This window comes from Phyllostomus hastatus, unplaced genomic scaffold (assembly GCF_019186645.2).
Source record: "Phyllostomus hastatus isolate PE091 unplaced genomic scaffold, TTU_PhHast_1.1 phas_scaffold_1674, whole genome shotgun sequence".
Taxonomy (NCBI): domain Eukaryota; kingdom Metazoa; phylum Chordata; class Mammalia; order Chiroptera; family Phyllostomidae; genus Phyllostomus; species Phyllostomus hastatus.
Window position 1 is genome coordinate 27,040,691 of NW_025334011.1, and position 20,257 is coordinate 27,060,947.

The following is a 20,257-nucleotide window of genomic DNA, read 5'->3' on the forward strand; positions in this document are numbered from 1 at the left end:
AAAAAGAAAGCGGGATAGGAGTGGGCGTGGGGAAGCTCTTGCACTTGCGCAGTGAGACCTGTCTGACCGACCTTCAGCGGGGCCGTATGCCACCATGTTTTCTCGAGCGGGCGTCGTAGGGGTCTCGGCCTGGGCGGTGCAGCCACAATGGTATGGCAGCTTGCGGTAGGAACGGAAGGGTGCAAGGAATGGAAGAACTCGATTAGAGGGAAGGGGAAGTGGGTGGAGGGGAGTGGGGCGCAACAAGGGTCTCAGGACGAGCCAGGCCCCTGGTCCCGCGGAGGCCCGGGCCTCAGGAAGCGCCTCCTATTCGGAGAGCTCACGCGAAAGGTCTCGAGAGACCACAAGGTCACGCCACTTCTCCTGAAGTGGGATGGGGCAGGATGAGGGCCACGAGGAGTTGTCATCTTGTTCCTCGGGTTTGAAACTTTAGTCCTAATTAATTTCAGGGCTGTCTTGTATTCATTCATCGCATAAGTAATTGCAGAGCTCCTGTTCTGTACCAAGCAATGATTGTGGTGCAGTCTTTTCCTGAGCCCACAAAGTGAGGGGGAGGGGAGAACCAAAGGCAAGGTCTAGGGGAAGGTTAAGTTGTGCTTTAAGTCCTTGAAGGCTTTTGAAACTACCCAGTGTTTGGCAGGGTTTGCATGGGCCAGTGTACAGCGGAGTTAACACTTGAAGAGCTGTTTGATTCAGGCAGAACGTTTATTAAGCACCTACCACGTAATAGGGGCTTTGTTGGGCACTAGTGAATCAAATAAGTGCCCTCGTGGGCCGAGGGTAGTTTGGGTGCAAAAGAGACCTTAAAAATATGTTGGCGAGGAAGAGAAAGACACCTTGCACTATCCTGAAACCATTATGCCAAAGCAGTAGCCCTGCAAGGTCATGAAATTGTCCCAAGGTCCTGAGAGGAGGAGGAGGTAGATTTAAGTACCTAACTGCTGTGTAATTTTTAACAATTTTAAGCATTGGTTCCCGAAAAAAAATAGCATATTAGAAATCCTAGGACGAATAGTCAGATAAAGGATGGTTTGTGGGACCATCTAGTAGGATGAAATGTCTTGATGCTAGTCAAAGTCTGGGACCATTTCGGACACAATACTAAGGAGATTATTAGTTATAGGCTGGGTGTAGCAATTCCCTGGGTTTACAATAAGGGAGAATTCAAGGAGCTATAACACTAAACTAGATTTTTGTATCCTAGTTTATGTGAAGGGACTATACAGTATTAATAGAAATAGGTATGTTTTTCATTAAGCAAAATATTTAAAACAATAGGCAAGATTTTTAGGGTAAGGAATTAATGTAATGCGAAGTGCCTACATAAAAATGTTGGTGGATTTGCCTTGGGAGTCAGTTTTTTCTAATATTGGAAAAGAATATTCATGAGAATTAGGAAGTTACCTTTGTCGAATTCTCAGTTGTGCCATTTGCAAATCACTTGGCACACATTTGTTAGTTTCCTGGTCTGCATTAAGTTGCTAAAACGTGGTGGTCAACTAAACAAAAGACATGTTCTTAGTGATTTAGCTTGCAGAACAGTTCTTGGCATGTGGTGGTGCTCAGCAAACATTCACCCTCCTTCCTTCCCTATCTTACTGTGTATTAATGTTACCTGTCAGTATATTTAAAACCTTGAGTGGTATCCGGGTTGATCTTTTAAAAATGTGAAGAGTTCCTGAAATAAGGACAACATATTTTGCATAACACTGTAGAAATAACCTTTTTTAAAACCCTGTAAGACAATTTTAAGATCTTTTAATAAAGAATTGTTTTAAATAAGAGCTCCTTAAGCCTGAGAGGAGTAATGCCACAGGCCTATATTGGAACCTCAGTTACCAGATGAAGGTCATAGTCCCTGACCTTAATCCCTTTGGAATATTGCCTTTAAATTGGTGGATTATGAATGTTCATCAAACATTGGTATTCCACTGTGGAAAGCATGTTCTGTCTTTTTTGTGTTTTCTGTCACTCTTGAGGCCTGATGTCTTCCCTGTCTGTTCTACCCTTCCCTTCCCATTCATTATAATTGACCTTTAAATTCAGAAATGAAAACCGTCTTAAGTACAGAAATAATTCGGAAGGGTACAAAAATACCCTTGCTTTAGCAGAACCATGAAGGGGCATTCCCTTGGTTTTGGTTATTGGAAGCTTTTAAATGTGCAGTTAGGTGGTTGTTATAGTTTTTGCTTCAAGGAGGTTTCTGTGCTAACAACATTAAGCATGAGGCTAAATAAAATTGTGATGAAATTATTTTAATTGTTTAAGGGATCAGAAAGTACCTTAAACTTTTAGAAATTAACTTTTTTTAAAAAGTAGCATTTAAGAAAATGGAAATGAGAAATTTGAGGAAAAGAGTCTCTGCTTTTTCTGTCTCAAATTAGGGGAAAATACATCTCTATTTCCTACTGTTCATACACTCTTTAAAATGGAACATTTTATGATAGAAGACCAGTGGCCATAAATTGAACTAGATACATTGAAAAGAAAGAGAGATGGCATTTCAGGAGAGAAATGGAAGATTTTCATCTGAAACTAAGAGCAGATATTTATTTATAAATAAAAAGTGTGAGGCAGCAGCGTATAGCTTAAGATGGACTGGAGCCAAACCGCTGTGGTGTGTATCCTGACTGCCTCTCAACTGGCTGTGTGACTTCGGACAAGTTAATGTCTATGTCTCTGTATCATTTCTTTGTCCATTAAATAGAGGTGATGATACTACACAATTAATGGGTTAGTGTGAGGATTAAATGAGTCAGTATTTGTAAAGAACCAAGAGCAGTGGAAGACATGCTAGTGTGGATCCAGGTGTATTGACTGAAAAATTAAAAAAATGAGTTTATAACGATGGTGTCTGTGTAAAATACCTGAGAAGGCTTATTGTGCTTGTGAATGAAGACTCCATCATGGGCGATGGTGAAGAAGTGTGAGGGAGTCGTTTTTTTGGTTGAGGGGCAGGTGATGAACTTCATGCAGGCATTCAATATTAGAATTAGACATACTTCATAATTTTCCTTAATTTTAGTGAATGCTGCTTCCTTGATTTTTATACTATACAGCATTTATATGCTCATTAAAATTCTTTGATAAATCATTCACCCAGCATCCTTGCTGACTTCCTCCACATTGCCTTCTGCAGCTTTCCTAACAATGTTGTACAGTCAGCAGATAATGGTAATCCACAATCTGTGTGATTTTTCCATCCACATTTCTAGTTTCTCAATCTCCTAAATGAATATCAAGACAGGGTGCAATTTTCCAGAACATAAAACTGATTCAGAAGTTTTGGTTTGCAAATACTGTATATTCAGTAGACAGGGCAAGCTAGAGATTTTAGATCAGCTCATGGTTATTCTGTACTCAAATTGTACTTAAAAAATAAAATTGTAACATAGATTGACATCTTTTTTAGAAGTAAGCGGAGACTAAACGTGAGAGCGCTTCAAAATAGAAAATTAGGCCATGAGCAAAGCATGAAGAATCACAAAAGATCCTACCTTTTCATACCTCATTTGGGACACTATGGAAACCAGAAACACTGTGTTCATCCAAATATGGCATGCAATTCAAATTTGTCCACATCTTGCTCTCTGACTAGAAACTTGTGTCGGTTAAGTTGGACTGTCAGCCTATAACCATAACGTCCAACTGTCACTGTTTATAATCTATAAATTTAGAATGTTTGGAGTGAAAAAGTCCTTATACCAAAAAAGGGGTCAGTTTTCAAGTGCTATTTGTTAATGGAATGGTCATTATGTCTGATAAGTCTGTACACAAAATAGCAGTGCTTGTCAGTATTTAACAGCTTTAATCTTTAGTAAATCCATTCTAACCAAACCAATATTTTCACAAAGTCTCCTTCCTCTTATTTCCATATTTTTCTTTAGCAGTGTGATACCAGTAGTAAGATAAGTCGAGATTTTTAAAGATGACTGTTTTGGTTTTGACCTTTCAGACTTACTTTTATGCACGTAAACAATCACAACAATGGAATCAGATAACATTCCATGTCATAACTTGCATTTAAAGTTATTAATAGACTTTATTTTTAGTACAGTTTTAGATTTATAGAAAAATTGAGCATATAGTATAGCATTCCATATATCCACACCCCTCTTCGAACAGTATCCCCAATTATTAACATCTTGCATTAGTGTGGTATATGTACAACAATTAAGGAATCAATATTAATACATACACCAAGGTCCAGAGTTTAAGGTCACTCCTATTGTATAGTTCTATGGGTTTTCATAGATGCATAATGACATGTGCCTATCATTATAGTATCATACAGAATATTTTTGCTGCCCTAAAAAATCTGTCCCCCAAATCCTGGCCACCACTGACCTTTTTACTGTTGGTATAATTCTTTCAGGAATGTCATATAGTTAGAATCAGTATATAAAACCTTTAAAGATTGGCTTCTTTCACTGAGCAATATGCAGTTGAGGTTCTGTCCTGTCTTTTTGTGGCTTGATAGGTTCTTTTTATTTCTGAGTAATACTCCATTCTGTGGATTTACCATTTTATCCATTCATTCACATTGAAGGACACCTTGGTTACCTCCAATTTTTGATGAACATGAGTAAAGCTACTATAAGCTTCATGTGCTGGTTTTTGTGTAGACAAACGAGAAGTTTTCAGCAAAATAGGTTAGATACTAAGGAGCATGATTGCTGGATCATAAGTTAAACTATGTTTAAGATATGTAAGAAACTGAAACCATTTTTTCATTCCCACTGGTAATGAGAATTCCTTTTGCTCCATATCCTCCTCATCAGTTGGTATTGTCTGTTAAATTTTAGCCATTCTTACAGGTTTGTACTTATATCTCATTGTTTCAATTTGTAATTCCCTAATGACACAGGATACTGAACATCTTTTTATATGCTTATTTGCCTCCTGTATCTCTTGGTGAGGCTTCTCTTCCAATCTTTTGCCCATTTTTTAAATTTGGGTTATATTGTTGAATTTTAAAAGTTCTTTTTCTATGTTGGGTAACAGTCCTTTATCAGATACGTGTTTTGCAAATATTTTTTTCCAGTGTGTAGCTTGTCTTCTCATTCTCTTAACAGTGTCTTGAAGAGCAGAAGTTGTTAAATTTAACAAAGTCCAGCTTATCAATTATTTTTCTTTCATGGATCATGCTTTTGGTGTTTTACCTAAAAACCTGGCCAAACCCAAAGCATCTAGATTTTCTCCTGTAGTATCTCATAGAAAATTATAGTTTTGTGTTTTACATTTAGATCTGTCATCCATTTTGGGTTAATTTTTATAAAATGTGTAGAATGTTGTCTAGACTGCTAGTTTTTTGCATATATCCAGTGGTCCGGCACCATTTGTAGAAAACAGTATCCTATCTCCACATAATGACTTTTGCTATTTTATCAAACTTACATTGATGTATTTGTGTGAGTCTGTTTCTGGGCTCTCTGTTCTGTTCCATTGATCTGCTTAGTGCCAGGGTGATCTGTCTTGTAATTTTATAGTAAATCTCGAAATCAAGTAGTGTCAGTTCTTGGGCTTTGTTCTTCTTCACTATTGTGTTGGCTATTCTGGGTGTTTTGCCTTTTCATGTAGACATTAAAATTAGTTTATTGATAGTCACAACGTAACTTGCTGAGGTTTTGATTGAAATTGTATTAATCTATAGATCAAGTTGGGAAGAATTGATGTGTTAGCAACATTGAATCTTCCTATTTATGAATATGGAATCTCTTCAGTTATTTAGATCTTTCATTTCTTAGTTTTGCAGTTTTCCTCATATAGATCTTAGGTATATTTTGTCAGGTTTATATACGTCTTTGTGCTTTTTTTAATTGTAGAGTATATATAGAATTTATCATCTCAACCATTTTTAAGTCTACAATCTATGTTGTTGTTGGTTTTTTACCTTGAAACTTCAATTGCTCATAGCTGGTATAAAGAGAAGTGATTAAATTTTGTATATATCTTACTATAATTGGTTATTAGTTCCAGGAGTTTTTTTGCCAATTCTTTGTGACGTTCTGCTGAGATAATCATATCACCTATGAACAAAAGCAGTTTTATTTCTTTCCTCCCAGTCTGTGTCCTTTTATTTCCTTTTCTCGTCTTACTGTATTTATTAGGACATCCGGTATGATGTTGAATAGGAGTGGTAAGAGAGGAAGGACATCCTTGTCTAGTTTCCAGTTTTAGGGAGAATATTTCTACTTTCTCATCATTAAACAGTAGAGTGTTTTGTAAATGTTATTTACTGGGTTAAGAAAGTTTTCTTTGTTAAGAGGTGATTTATCATGAAAGGGTATTACATTATATCAAATGCTTTTTCTACATTTCTTGATCATATGATTTTTCTTTAACCTGTTGACATGATGGATATTACTGTACCTGATTGTTAAATGATGAACCAACCTTGCATACCTGGAATAAATCCCACTTAGCTGTGGTGTGTAATTTATTTTAATATATTGTTGGATTCAATTTGGTAATATTTTGTTAAGGATTTTTGCCTCTGTTCATGGGAGGTATTCTCTAATTGTTATTTCTTGTGTTTATGTGGTTTTGATATTAGGATAATGCTAAGTAACCTCATAGAATTAGGAATGTCCCTCTGCTTCTAATCCTATTTCCACTTTCTTTTTGGGGGGAGGCATCAACTACTGTGTTTACTGATAGTTATAAACATGTATCTCAAATCCTCATGTGTTGCTCATACCCATTGCACATTTCCACCAGGTCCCATGGTCTTTTTAACTATATCATATACAAAAATCATTGTCCCCAGGGAGATCACCTGCACCCAGCATATCTATCTTGGTTAATAACAACACTGTCCACTCAGGTCATTCAATCAGGAAATTTTGGGTCATTCTTACGGTTTTCCTTTTCATTCTTAAGAATGTGATCTCACACTTAGTCTCTTGTTGGCTTTGCTGACATCTTAGTCCAGGTCCTTGTTTCTTGTCTGGAAGCCGCAGCAGCCCGTTTAGTCTCCATGTCATCAGTATTCCAAAGTCATTTTGTGCTTTTCACTGCCATCCTAGATACACTGAAAAACTAAACTGATTTGTGGGCTTATAAACATTCATTTCCTGATTCTTTAGTTCTTCCGTGGACCTTACTGGGCCAACACAGGTATATTGTATGGATATAAGGGCTGGAAGATAATTTATGTTGGATAACATGTTGTTTTCCCCCATAGGGCAGGGATCCTCTCATACTTATCTGTCAGTAACATTACATTTAAATCTTATGTGTTATACTTTAAAGACTGTAGAAAAACCTAATGTAAATTTTATGTACATCTAAGTTTTCATGAATCTCGTTTATGATAGTCCTGAAGAATAGTTGCTACTTAGTAAATGTTTATTGAATTCAGTTGGAGAAGCTAAGAATTGGTTGAAATAAACTGTACTTTCATCCTTTTGTTGTGTTAGAGTGTATAGCTGTTATTTGAAAAGATTTTGGTGAACCGAGAAAGTCAAGGAATGCATTTTTTAGAGGTAGCTGACCTTGAGAGTTGAGTAGCCTAACGGGAAATAACTTTTCTGTTGGGAAAACAATACAGGCAAAGACATGGAGGTGGGAATAGAGCATGTATGAATGCCATTGTGATTTCAATGAAAAGTTTGTGTTAGGTCAAATAAAATGAGGCCTTTGATACAGCGTTTGGTATCAGTATTAAGAATTTAAAAATATATATACATTCAGAGTCCTATATTTGAGTAGTTCTTTATGAGGTATTCTTTAAGTAAACATAGTAATAACTTTGAGAGTTTTTAAAGTTATATAATTGAGCTATCTTTTAAAAAACTAAAATACTTTTATAACCTTTATTCTCAGGATCCAAGTTCGAAATATGGCAACTCTGAAAGATAGTAAGTACTTTGTTTCAATATGTGAATTAAGAAAAACTACATTTTGACAAATAACACTTTCAAAATTATGCTGCTTTTTAAAGCCCATTATTTATTTGGTCAAAACCGACAAAATTAATTTATATCATATGTGTGGGTCACTGAACTTGTTTTAGAAAAGACCAGTGGGAGGTGACCATGGTGGTTCTGATTCTATTGTCTATAGAATAATAATGTTTTAATTAAGAAAAACTATTTGTAGATATATAAAAAGGTAATGGAATATGTGGTTGAAGGCCATTTTCAATACCATTTCATATTTTTAATGTATGATTTACCATTTTCTTGTGTTGTCAGCTGAGTCTGACCTTTTATTACTGCTCATTCTAACATTAAGACTAGTTTAGCATCATGCTGTTAATTGATGGTCTAAATGCTAATTATTCTACCTGGCAGTTTAGAAAAATACCGTATTTCATTATATTCACAAATGAAATTATAACTTTTATCGTAACAGCACTTCCGTTTTTCAGTTACCAGGCGACTGAAGTCAATCAAAAACATCCAGAAAATTACCAAGTCTATGAAAATGGTAGCAGCAGCAAAATATGCCCGAGCTGAAAGGGAGCTGAAACCAGCTCGAGTGTATGGAATAGGATCTTTGGGTAAGATTAGAGTGTAATTCACAAATTATGAAGAACTATTTAACGTAAAGATGATCATTTCTAATGACTTCTATTTAGTGCTTACCATGATGGTGGGCCTATTTTGAGTATTTTACATGTACTCATTTTCCTTTTTTTTTATTTTTAGAGGGGAAGGGAGGGAGAAAGAAAGGGAGAGAAACATCAGTGTGTGAGAGATACATCCATTGGTTGCCTCTTGTACACCTCCAGCTGGGGACCCGGCCTGCAACACAGGCAAGTGCTGACTGGGGATCAAACTGGCAACCTTTCTGTTCACAGGCCGGCACTCAGTCCACTGAGCCATACCAGCCACAGCTCCATGTACTCACTTTTTACAGCAACCCTTTGAGGGTAGGAACTGATTCAGCCTCTGCTTTGCAGATGGAAAAAACTGAAGCTCATTGACATCAAGTAACTTGCCTGAGATCAGATACCTATTATGTTAACTTTTTAAGTACTCTGAAAAGTTTTCTACATTGTTCAGTGTACCAATAAAAGAATTTAGCAACATAGTGCATCAAACTCCAGTGCTTGATTTCATGCTATTAGTTCTGATGGGATATTTTAGGACTATGTGGTGGGGAGGAGGTGGTATGCTGCAGTGGAGGGTTGACCAAGTAATCATGGACATAGGTTATGAATACATATGTGAGTGCAGTGTTTAAACATCAACTATAAAGAAAGTGAAATTTGCTCATTTCTAAATTAAAGAAAATATGTCTGTATATTATCTGTGTATCAGAAGTAAATTGGTCTGTGCAGTTTTCTTGTGTTCTTCCATATTTTTTAAACGTACATTTATACTGCTAAAGAAAATTTTCTCGAAATGATAGAGCACTAGGCCTCAGTGGAAATGGCTCCTTGGTTTAAAATAACATACTTAGTTTCACCAAGAGGAGAGTTGCTAAGTTAGGTTTTAGTAATTCTTATCAGCTGCAGCTATTTGATTTCATGTCTCCTTCCCTGCCTAGCACAATACTAAGGTAAGCATCTAGTTGGAGGCTCAGCAGGTGTTCATTGCTAAATTACTCTCTAGTTACTTATGTGAAAAAAAAAAGTCATTTTACTTGGTGGTATTGACAAGTGTAATAAATTTGTTACCCTTCAAAAGTCTATAACCACAAAATTATCTAATAAAGAAGAAACTGGCTTAGATATCTGATTCTATTATTTGTGGAGAAATACCAAAACTCCAACTTAAAGTTGCCAATCAGCTTCTAAAGTCCTTCAAACTAAAAATATACTAAAAATATACTAACTGGTAAATATTAAATGACTAATCAATTTAAATGCTTAAAAGTGTTGCCCTAGCCGGTGTGGCTCAGTGGTTGAGTGCTGGCCTGCGAATCAGAGGGTTGCCAGTTCAATTCCCAGTCTAGGGCACATACAAGCCTGGATTGTGGGCCAGGTCCCCAGTAGAGGACACGTGAGAGGCAACCACACAATGATGTTTCTCTCCCTCTCTTTCTCCTTCCCTTCCCCTCTCTAAAAAATATATAAAATCTTTTTTAAAATGTAAAGTAGGTATTTTATACTGTATAATATAAAATATAAGAAGAAACTTAAAAGAAATATTCTCCCCACTCTACTCAACTTTGGAGTTGAGCATCTCTGCTTTTTATTGAGGATCTCTGGTATTGAAATTTGAAAATCATTGCTCTATACTGAAAAAGGTAGTAATAGGAATTTTGTTGAAATGGGTGAATGTGGCAGCCATGAAGATGAACCTTGCAACTACAGTGAGCACTAGCTGCTAAAGTCCATCCTGCATTTGCTGCTATACCATGCTTTCTGTGGCCTGCTGCTGGCCTGCACCTGAGCACAGGCTGATACAGGCAGGCGTGTTCTTGGGAGACCTAGGGTTCTCAGCAACCTTACTGACTTCCCTTAAATTGTACAGTGATCTGGGAAGCTGCCCCTCAGCCTTCCTTTCCATGGCTCAGACCTGCATCATGGTATGACGACTCTGACTTCCTGTTTTCTCACCGGCATATCTCCTAGTAAAGTCCATGTATATTTTGTCCTGCTGAATCTTCTCTTGGCCTTTGCTTCTTGGAAAACTAGACCACCAAAGTAAGGTTGTTACAGTAACACTCAAAATGAAATTGGCATCATTATTTTAACATCACCAGTTTTTTTATTTTATCCTTACCTGAGGATATTATTGATTTTTACAAGAGCTTGATATGCAGATTATATAAACAGGTCAGCAAAGATTTGCTTCCTGGTTTTTTTCGGGCATGTTGTGTACTGAGGGTTTACATTATTTAGAAGTTTGATAGTAAATAAGTTGTTACACTTCTATAATTCTGGCCTCATTAAAAGTTCTTTAATGGTACCAGAGATATCTTTTAGTCAGTATTTAAGATAAAGTTGCCATTAATGGGTCCTTAGGAACCTTTGTTATATAGAGATTTAAACCTTTTTGGTTTTAATTTTAATTTTTAATGGAATAAGTACATGGGGAGTTTTGATTATATTAGTCAAATGCCACCTAAATTGAAATGCATCATTTTGAAAACAGCCAGCTTTTTTGTATTTAGGATTACTGTATTTAGTATGGATTACATATAAAAATTCTTGCTTTGCTTTTTGTTTGTTTTAAAGCTCTGTATGAAAAGGCTGATATTAAGGGCCCTGAAGAAAAGAAGAAACATCTCCTTATCGGTGTATCCTCAGATAGAGGGCTTTGTGGTGCTATCCATTCCTCAGTCGCTAAACAGATGAAAAATGAGGTGGCTACGCTCACAGCAGCTGGGAAAGAAGTTAAGATTGTTGGAATTGGAGATAAAATCAGGGGTATACTTTATAGGTAATTTAAATATATATTATGGGTAAAAGGGTGCTTTATACGCTTTTTGTTTTGTTTTTATTTTACCATTTTATATACTAGAATGTATAGATTTCTCCTATTTTCTACTTGTGTTTCACTTCTTCATCCAAGCCATAAGTGGAATGCAATGTTAATATCAGAAGCTATTGACATTTTTAAAAGTGAGGAATGAACTCTGGGGAGCTATCATCACAGTCTAGAAATGTCAGAATGAACAATAGTTAATTAGGACTGGAAGAAGAAAAATAAAGGCATAGAGAAATACAAAATAAGAAAGGCCTATTTATTAGTCTTTAGTTCTGTGCAGGTGCTGAAGAAAAGTAATAGCCATGATAATGTATGGAACAACTTAATTCAGTGAACACTCCCCCACCCCAAGCAAAAAATACTTGATCCATAGCGATTTCTTCCTTATTTTCCTGTGGTCTTTTAGAAGAAAAAATCCATTGAACTATTTTATGTGCTCTCTTGTATGTCTCATAGGACTCATTCTGACCAGTTTCTGGTGACATTCAAAGAAGTGGGAAGAAAACCCCCTACTTTTGGAGATGCATCAGTCATTGCCCTGGAATTACTAAATTCTGGGTATGAATTTGATGAAGGATCTATCATCTTTAATCGATTCAGGCAAGAAAATTTTAGAAGTTAAAACTTTTTATATTTATGTTAATATTTTAAAATAAGTAAATGTTTAACAGTTTAAAAGTTATTATTTTGAAATTTGCATTTGTTGTCATTTCTAGGTCTGTCATCTCCTACAAAACAGAAGAAAAGCCCATCTTTTCTCTTAATACTATTGCAAGTGCTGGTACGTAGTTTATGTATGACAGGTATTTTTCCACATAGAAAGGGGAGATTTGTACATTTAGGAAAATAGTTTGTCAGGAGCAGAATGATGCTGGACTGTTTCTATCACCATTTATTGTTTGGCTACTCTTATTCTCTTCCTTCATTAATTGAACAAATAAGTATCTATTGAGGGCATTCATTAGATATGTTTTCTGTCCTTGAGTTAGCCTAGCTAGACATTGGCTTTGCAGTCTCTGTATGCAAACTCTACCTTAAACTCCAGTTAATTTGAAGCTCTAGAATAGAGATTAGAACAGTGTTCACAGCGCTTCTATACATTGGCCCAGTAAGTTTTTGTTTTATCGTTTGAATAGAGTCACCATTGCTCAGTGAAGCATTCTAGAAACCTTGTTCTGGAAATGATTTTATTTTCCCAAGGCCCCTTTTGTGTATCACGTTTCATCTATTATTCTAAGATGTACACTTGTTTACATCTCTGAAATTGGGATGCTTCTCCTAGTCAACAGCATATCATTTTTAATTGGCTATGTCACTTTCTTTCTTAATGTTACATCAGATATGGATCATAACCTGTAGCATCTTAAGTTTGATGAAACAGCAATGTTTTTACCATGTTACCCTAATGAAACATTTTTCTGCTCTCATTTTCCTTACTGACACTTTCTGATTTCTCCAGTAATCAAAAGGCTGAATTGAGATTTTTGTATTATATCAGTTTTTGTTCTTAATTTATTGGGGGGAAAAAAAACAAACTGGCTTTGTGCCAGGCACTCAAATAGATGTTATCTAGATAACATCATGACCATGAAATGTAGTAATTTTAAATATCCAGTGCTTTGTTTACATATTTTGCTGAAAATCTGTTGTATTGGACATTGTAGGAATAGATGAAACTGTTAGAAATGAGTCTTTTGACCTTACACTTATTTCTGCTCAGTAATTATAGAGGATTTTTATAACAGTAAGTCATTTTGATTAAATCGGTCTGTACTGATTTAAGTCAGAGATATTTACCACTTGTTTTAACAGAGAGCATGAGTATCTATGATGACATTGATGCTGATGTACTGCAGAATTACCAGGAATACAGTCTGGCCAACATCATTTACTATTCTCTGAAGGAATCCACCACGAGTGAGCAAAGTGCCAGGATGACAGCCATGGACAATGCAAGCAAGAATGCTTGTAAGCACACAATAGATTTCTTTGAGAAAATTCTGCTGTGGGAGTAGCATGAAGACCCTTATATCAAAAACATGACCATTCTTTAAGTAGACCAAGAAGCAACAAAGCTAGGACCTACTCCTGGGCTTTACTGCTGGTACCATGAGACTTTTGACCAAATACTATCTTTTTCCTTGAATTTTCTCATCTGAAAAAATAGAGAAGTAATACTGTCTGCCTTAAAGGAGGTATATCTTACTTGGTAGACAGTAAATTTGCAAGTGCTTGAAAAAGGTGTCTCACCAGATATTTTAAAATATCATCTTGAACTTTTGGGAGGACAACTTTGGCATCATTCCCCTCTCTCCCACAAAACAAAAACAAAAAAAACCACCCCCAAATCGTATTGTTATATTAAGCAACATATATCTATGAATAAATTAATGAAATAATTCCTTTCTAGTTATATTGTCTAATCTTTTTGTTTTGTTTGTAGCTGAGATGATTGACAAATTGACTTTGACCTTCAACCGCACCCGCCAAGCTGTCATCACAAAGGAGCTGATTGAAATCATCTCTGGTGCCGCAGCTCTGTGAGTACTTGTAGATTGCCTTCTGAGAGTTTTTGTTCTCATATCTATATGTCTGTTAGTTAACCTTTGGATGCTTAAAAGTTTTTTGGATTTGTTTTGTCTGTTAAAGATGCAGTGATCAATTTCTTAGTCTTATATCCCTACTGTTAGTATATAAAAATTTGGTGAAAATGGAATGTCTGGTTTATTATTGTCAGGCTTCGTTTCTTATTTTAGGAATCAATATATTGCTAGCTTTCAATTTCCTAAAGCATTAGGAATAGGGATGTGGATAATTCAGTATCATTTATAAAATCTCTCTTTTTAAGTTTTTTTTATATCAGTACCATAAGATAGTGTACCACTTTCCTCAAGAGAATATTGTTTGTGAAACCAGGATTAAGATAATGAGACTTCTATTAAAAAAATTATTAATTGTACACTCACTATATGCAGAGTATAATTGTTAATGAATGTGATCCTTGCAAGGCATTTGTTGTCTAATAGGATTAAACAATGCAGATAATTGTGATGAAGGATCAAATGTGTAGAAGTGTCTTTGACTCGTTCTTTGTCCCCTCCTGCTAATTGGTCACCAAGTTCTCTAAGTTTTACATTCTGAATAGCCCATGACTTTCCCCTTTATGCTTGTTTAATGCAGATCCTTGTCATTTCTCTCCAGAATTAAAAAATATGTATTTTGAGAGTCCTTTAAGTACCTAACCCTGTGCTAGGCACTGAGGATGTAGCAGTGACAATATTTGCCCTCAAAAAAGCTCACAGCCTTAACAGGGAGGATAGACATTATATTTGAAATTGCAGTAGGATGGAAGTCAGCAAACTGAGGCACAGAGCTAAGAATGGTTTTCTTTTACTTTATTATTTTTATTGATTTGAGGGAGAAACATCGATTTGTTGTTCCACTTATTTATGCATTCATTGGTTGTTTCTTGTGTGTGCCCTGACCATATGTCGAACCACAACCTTGGTATATCTGGATAACACTCTAACCAACTGAGTTACCAGCCAGGGCCTGGTTTTCATATTTTTAAAGGGTTATAAAAAGAGAGATAGTATGTGACCCACAAAGCCTAAAGTACTTACTGTCTAGCCATTCACAGAAAAAATTGCTGACCCAGTGACAGTGGTATGACGAAGATAATAGAACCCATTCTCTCATATTCTGCAGAAACAGCTTCGCTTGATGTATGTGTATATGAACCTATGGTTTCTGGCCACCAACACTCTGTAGTCTAGTCTCTTACCAGTGCCATTTCTCACTTCCCTGAAACTTGAGCCACACTGATCTACTTCCAGTTCTACAAACATATCATGCTCTTTCACCTTCAGAGTGGCATGTGTCTTTCCCTCAAATGTCATTCTTTTCTCTCCTTGCACCCTTGGTACTTCATTGGACTGACTCCTGTTTATCCTTCCTAACTTAGCTGGGGGAATCCTTTCCTCCAGAAAACCCTCTTGCATAGTTTGGGTGGGGTACCCCTCTGCAGCATCCTGTGCTTCCCTTTATCAGCACTTAACATTTTATTAGGAATTGCCTTTCTGTGCTCCTACGGCTTAGGAGGGATTGACTGTCTTACTTTTGTAGGCCCATCACCTACACATACTTCCTCAGTAAATTGTGGTTAAGTGAATGAAAAACATGCCATCATAAGTATATTAACAACTGGAAGTTCAGAAGAGGGAGAAGTAACATTTTATTGATTATGTGAAAACATAGGTCCGTGTTTAAGAATTAAGGAAGGTTCATCACTAAGGTGAAATTTAAATTGGTTCTTAAGGATTGTCTCTTGAGGATAGAAACTGGGCAGAATGCCCAAGAGACACAAATAAAACCTACTGAGACCATTCTGTAAGTTACTAGTTGTATCCATGACTAACCCATCACTCAGCCTGGTCACTAATGTTCTAGTAGCATCATAGACTACTGTGCAATGTGTGGCCCTGCCACTTAATGTCTTGTTAAACTTGGTTAAGATACGCCTCTGCAACTCAACTTTGTCATCTAGAACATGGGGACTAATTCAAGGATTAAATAATTATATTACTCATTATCCTGCTTGTTATATGTCCTAATGCAATGCTAAGCCAATTTCTTCTTGGATGGCAAGTGTGGGAAGGCCTGAAGGAAAGACTGCATTCTGAAGGTTCAGGGGGCTTTAAGACACAGAACCAGGGTTCTTTTTTTGCTTTTAAAAAAGGAAAGCTAGAAATAAAGTGTTGAGGATACACCTTATGCCAAATTGCAGACTAGGGTCTTTCTAGATTAGAAATGTGGGAAACTTGACTACAAAGCAGCAAATCAAGGGAAATAAGGAGCAGGAGATTAAGACATAAAACTGAGAATAAAAGAACTCCAATAATTGGAAATTATTAAATTGTCGCCCTTTAGAAAGGCCTTCTACATCCTTTATAAAAAGTCAGCTCTGGCCCTGATCAGTATGGCTTGTTGGTTGGGTGTTGTCCTGCAAAGCAAAAGATCACTGGTTTGATTCCTGGTCAGGGCACATGCCTGAGTTGCAGCCTAGGTCCCCAGTTGGAGGTGCACCAGAGGCAACTGATCTATGTTTCTCATATAGATGTTTCTTTGTTTTTTCTCCTTCCCTTCTCCTCTGTTTAAAAATAAACAAAATCTTTCTTTTAAAAAAGGTAGCTCTGTAATCCCAAGGTTGGATTGTTTTTGTTTTTGTTTTTTTTAAGATTTTATTTATTTATTTTTTAGAGAGGGAAGGGAGAGAGAGAGAGAGAGAGAGAGAGAGAGAGAGAGAGAGAGAGAGAGAGAGAGAGAGAGAGAGATCAATGTGTGGTTGCTGGGGGTTATGGCCTGCAACCCAGGCATGTGCCCTGACTGGGAATCGAACCTGCGACACTTTGGTTCGCAGCACGTGCTCAATCCACTGAGCTACACCAGCCAGGGCTGGATTGTTTTTATGAGTGGACTTGCGTGCTTTCTAACCTATCAGTTTATTCTGGTTAAAGACTTTAATGATGTTTAACACAAACACATTTGGCTCTTTAGTAATAAAATAAAAAGCATGAATAAACCACAGTATTTGAGGTGTCAAATATTAGTTGCCAGCCTAAAATTTATAATATATTGTATGCTATTTATAGGAAAAGTAGTGATTTCGATTATACTTTCAGTCTTGACTACTTGCATGAATATGGCTTTATTGCTTCTAACCAGATTGAGATCTGTAACTTTTTTTATATACTAATTGACTCTGTTTTAAAGGAGTATTTTGGTAAGTATGTGATATCCTCAAGGTAACAAATAAGGAAACAGACTTCTTTAGTTGGAAATTGTACATGAATTAACTAGCATGGATTGCCCTTTGACCAGCTTGTTTGTGTTTGTCTTTTTCTTCTAATATAATAACCAGGGATTAATGAAAATCGAGTTTCGTCCTCAGACAAGAGGTAAAGTGGTAATATTTCACACACTCTCCCCATACCCCTTTCAGAAAATTTGCCTGCCATTAGAGCTGAAGCTAATTTAGCAGCGGTGACACTGATGAGAGGTTCAGATTGCTAGGCCTGTTTACAGTAGCAGCCAACTTATGGCAGCACATGGGTGGGTAATGCTGGGGAGCTAGTTTGAGATATTAAATATAGATTGGGGAAAAGTGATGGATCTCGAGCTTAAAAAACAGCAAGATTCTCATCTTTTTATGTGTTCATGCCATTAGGATATCACATTCTGAAAACTCTGCCAGATACTCTCAAGAATAAGACTGAAGTAGGCAAATAACATTATTATGGAAGTGGTCTTGCCCTCATGGATCCCATGAAAGGGTCCCCAGACCAAAATTTGAGAACCACTAGTGTAGAGTAACATGTAAACTCAGTTCTTTAACCCCCACTTTTAAATATGAGTCATCTCTTTTTCAAAGTTTTTATAGGCTGCTATTATAGCATTTATTAAAATAATGCCATGGGTTAATAGAAACAACAAAGAACCAAAGAATTAAAATACAAGCTATGTTAAATCCCAACTAAAACCCCAAAGTATCTAATGTGTTCATTCATAAGCTAATTAAAAAGCCCAAGAAAGACAAGACACCCAATATAATACTCAAAAACAATTGGCAAGTTTCAGTTATCAAAAGAGTGGATTTTGCATTTTATATTCTTAAGAAAAAAATTTTTGAGTGTTGTATAACATATATATATATATAGATAGATAGATAGATACAAAAATACATTATAAACTTCTAACAATGGCTGTAGGTACCATTACTTTACATGTTTCTCATAGGCCATTGGTTGCTTATGGTACATACATAGCATGAAACTCTAATGGAGACAAAAACATACGTTAGCTGTATGGTAACATACAAGCAACACTCCCTGTATTATCTCTTGATGTCATTATTTTTTCCAAAAATACTGCTTAATTTTTATTCCATACTTTGTTTTTCAGGTAAAGAAGAAAAATTCAGCCAGCTGATTTATTTTTAGCTTACTGCTGTCCTGGTCAGAAGAAATTGTTGGTCCATTGTTTAAATTACCAAAGACAGCAAGATATTTGTAAATTATCTTACAATAAACAGCTTACAATAAAAAAAAATCACTGTGTTAAAACTATTAACATGCTATTATTAGGTTTGGGGTTTTGCTTGTTTGTTTGTTATTTTTGATAAGATAATTGAAGAGGCTCTTCTGAAACGACCTTAATTAAAATCTGGCCTCTGGGATCAGAGTAGAAGGAAGAGGCGAGAGGCCACAACCTCAGCCTAACTCCCATCCTTCTGCACCTTCAAAGAACAGTCAATGTAATGGGGTAAATATATGATTGCAGTTATTAATTGTTCTTCATGTGTGCAATATAAAAATTCCAGGCATATACTTAGCCTAAATATATTTTTAAGTTCTTTTTGCAAACACTAAGAAACATTCCCATATGATAATCACTCCATATTCACATTTAGATAACCATTAAGATGGGATGCCTAGCTGATCCATGCAGTGAGTTGGCCATGCCAGAATATTGGGGCTTTTCCTATTTTTCCTATTTTTTAAAATAGGGAACTCAGGTTTGTTGGGGTTTCTGTTGTTTTGTCATTATAAAAATAATGTTGCCCTGGCTGGTGTGACTCCGTTGGAGCATCATCCCACAAACAAAGGCCATGTGTTGATGCCCAGTCAGGGCACATGCCTGGGCTGCGGCTTCTGTCCCTGGTCAGAATGTGTATGAGAGGCAACTGATCCATGTCTGTCTCACCTTCCCTTCCCTTCAAAAATCAGTAAGGTGAGGATTAAAAAAAATTATACAGAAGTGGGCAAAAGTAGATTTACAGTTGTGACTATGCAAAACAGTTTATTCTTGTATTAGTTGTCTTTCCATATGAACAACTGTAAATTTACTTTTGCCCATCCCAGTAATTTCCCAAAAGACTACAGAACTATAAAAGGTAAAATATGGTCCTGGCTAGTGTGGCTCAGTGGACTGAGTACTGGCCTGTGAAGCAAAGAGTCACCAGTTCAATTCCCAGTCAGCACACGCCTGGGTTGCTAGTCAGGTCCCTAGTAGGGGCAGTGTGCAAGTGGCACCCACACATTGATGTTTCTGCCTTCCCCTCTCTAAAAAAAAATCTTTGAAAAAATACTAATGCAAACATTTTTTCATTGTAATTGCACTGTTATGACACTTGGCAAAAAAAGAGGGGTATAACCGGGTAAAAAATTCAAGTTACACTTTAAGGCTCCTTTCTACCTGTCTAAACTGCAGAGCATAGTATGCTCATAATCCTATCCCAGATAACCCTTCCAGTTTCACTTGCCCCAGTAGTTTTCCTTTTCTAATTTCTGCTGTGGGTCATTGGTTCTTTTTTGGGGGGGGAGGGGGGAGATATTATTTACTTATTGCCACACTTCTTTTCCCCCCAATTACAGGTGACACTTGAGTATTTTATAGTTGTTTCAGGTACCCAGCACAGTGATTAGATGGTCATTTGTTCTTTTATTAAAAAAATTTTTAATTATATTTTTTGGTCATTGGTTCTTCAGGACTCAGTCTAGGTATCACTTCCTCCAGCTCTCCCAAATTGGGCTGAATGTCCCTTATCACATTTTGTCATTTGCTTGTCTTTGCTCAACACTATAAGCTCCTATAGAGAAGTGTTTTAATTATCATACCTTCAGAGTTTGAATTCCAATGCATAGAAGAGATCAATAAACATTATATTAAACTGATCATCACTTTTACAGATAAGGCAACATTTAATCACAGACACAGCAGTCATCCCATGTCAGATTCTAAATACTCTGCAAATAATTCAATCCTCATAACAACCTGTAATGTACGTACCATTTCAGTCTCCATTTTACAGA

The 20,257-nt window shown here is 36.4% G+C and overlaps 1 protein-coding gene across 3 annotated transcripts; it reads left to right on the forward strand.

Annotated features, from left to right (window-relative positions):
- Positions 1 to 5: 5 nt before the first annotated feature.
- Positions 6 to 18,494, forward strand: ATP5F1C (ATP synthase F1 subunit gamma). Of its 3 annotated transcripts, XM_045857733.1 has the most exons (10): positions 6 to 150; positions 7,828 to 7,862; positions 8,375 to 8,506; positions 11,135 to 11,339; positions 11,844 to 11,987; positions 12,104 to 12,168; positions 13,200 to 13,355; positions 13,831 to 13,927; positions 17,308 to 17,344; positions 18,348 to 18,494. In XM_045857733.1, exons 1-9 carry the CDS (start codon positions 95 to 97, stop codon positions 17,312 to 17,314), a joined length of 897 nt encoding a protein of 298 aa, XP_045713689.1. In that variant the 5' UTR covers positions 6 to 94; the 3' UTR covers positions 17,315 to 17,344; positions 18,348 to 18,494. The 3 variants fall into 3 exon arrangements, with proteins under 3 accessions (XP_045713689.1, XP_045713690.1, XP_045713691.1); XM_045857734.1 differs by lacking the exon at positions 17,308 to 17,344; XM_045857735.1 differs by lacking the exons at positions 17,308 to 17,344; positions 18,348 to 18,494 and having other exon boundaries at positions 13,831 to 13,931.
- The last annotated feature ends 1,763 nt before the right edge of the window (positions 18,495 to 20,257 follow it).

Coding starts and splice junctions, on each gene's coding strand:
- ATP5F1C (XM_045857733.1), top strand. CDS start 95: ATGTTTTCTCGAGCGGGCGTCGTAGGGGTCTCGGCCTGGGCGGTGCAG. Junction 8,507..11,134: donor GTATGGAATAGGATCTTTGG/GTAAGATTAGAG, acceptor TTTGTTTTAAAG/CTCTGTATGAAAAGGCTGAT. Junction 11,988..12,103: donor ATCATCTTTAATCGATTCAG/GCAAGAAAATTT, acceptor TGTCATTTCTAG/GTCTGTCATCTCCTACAAAA.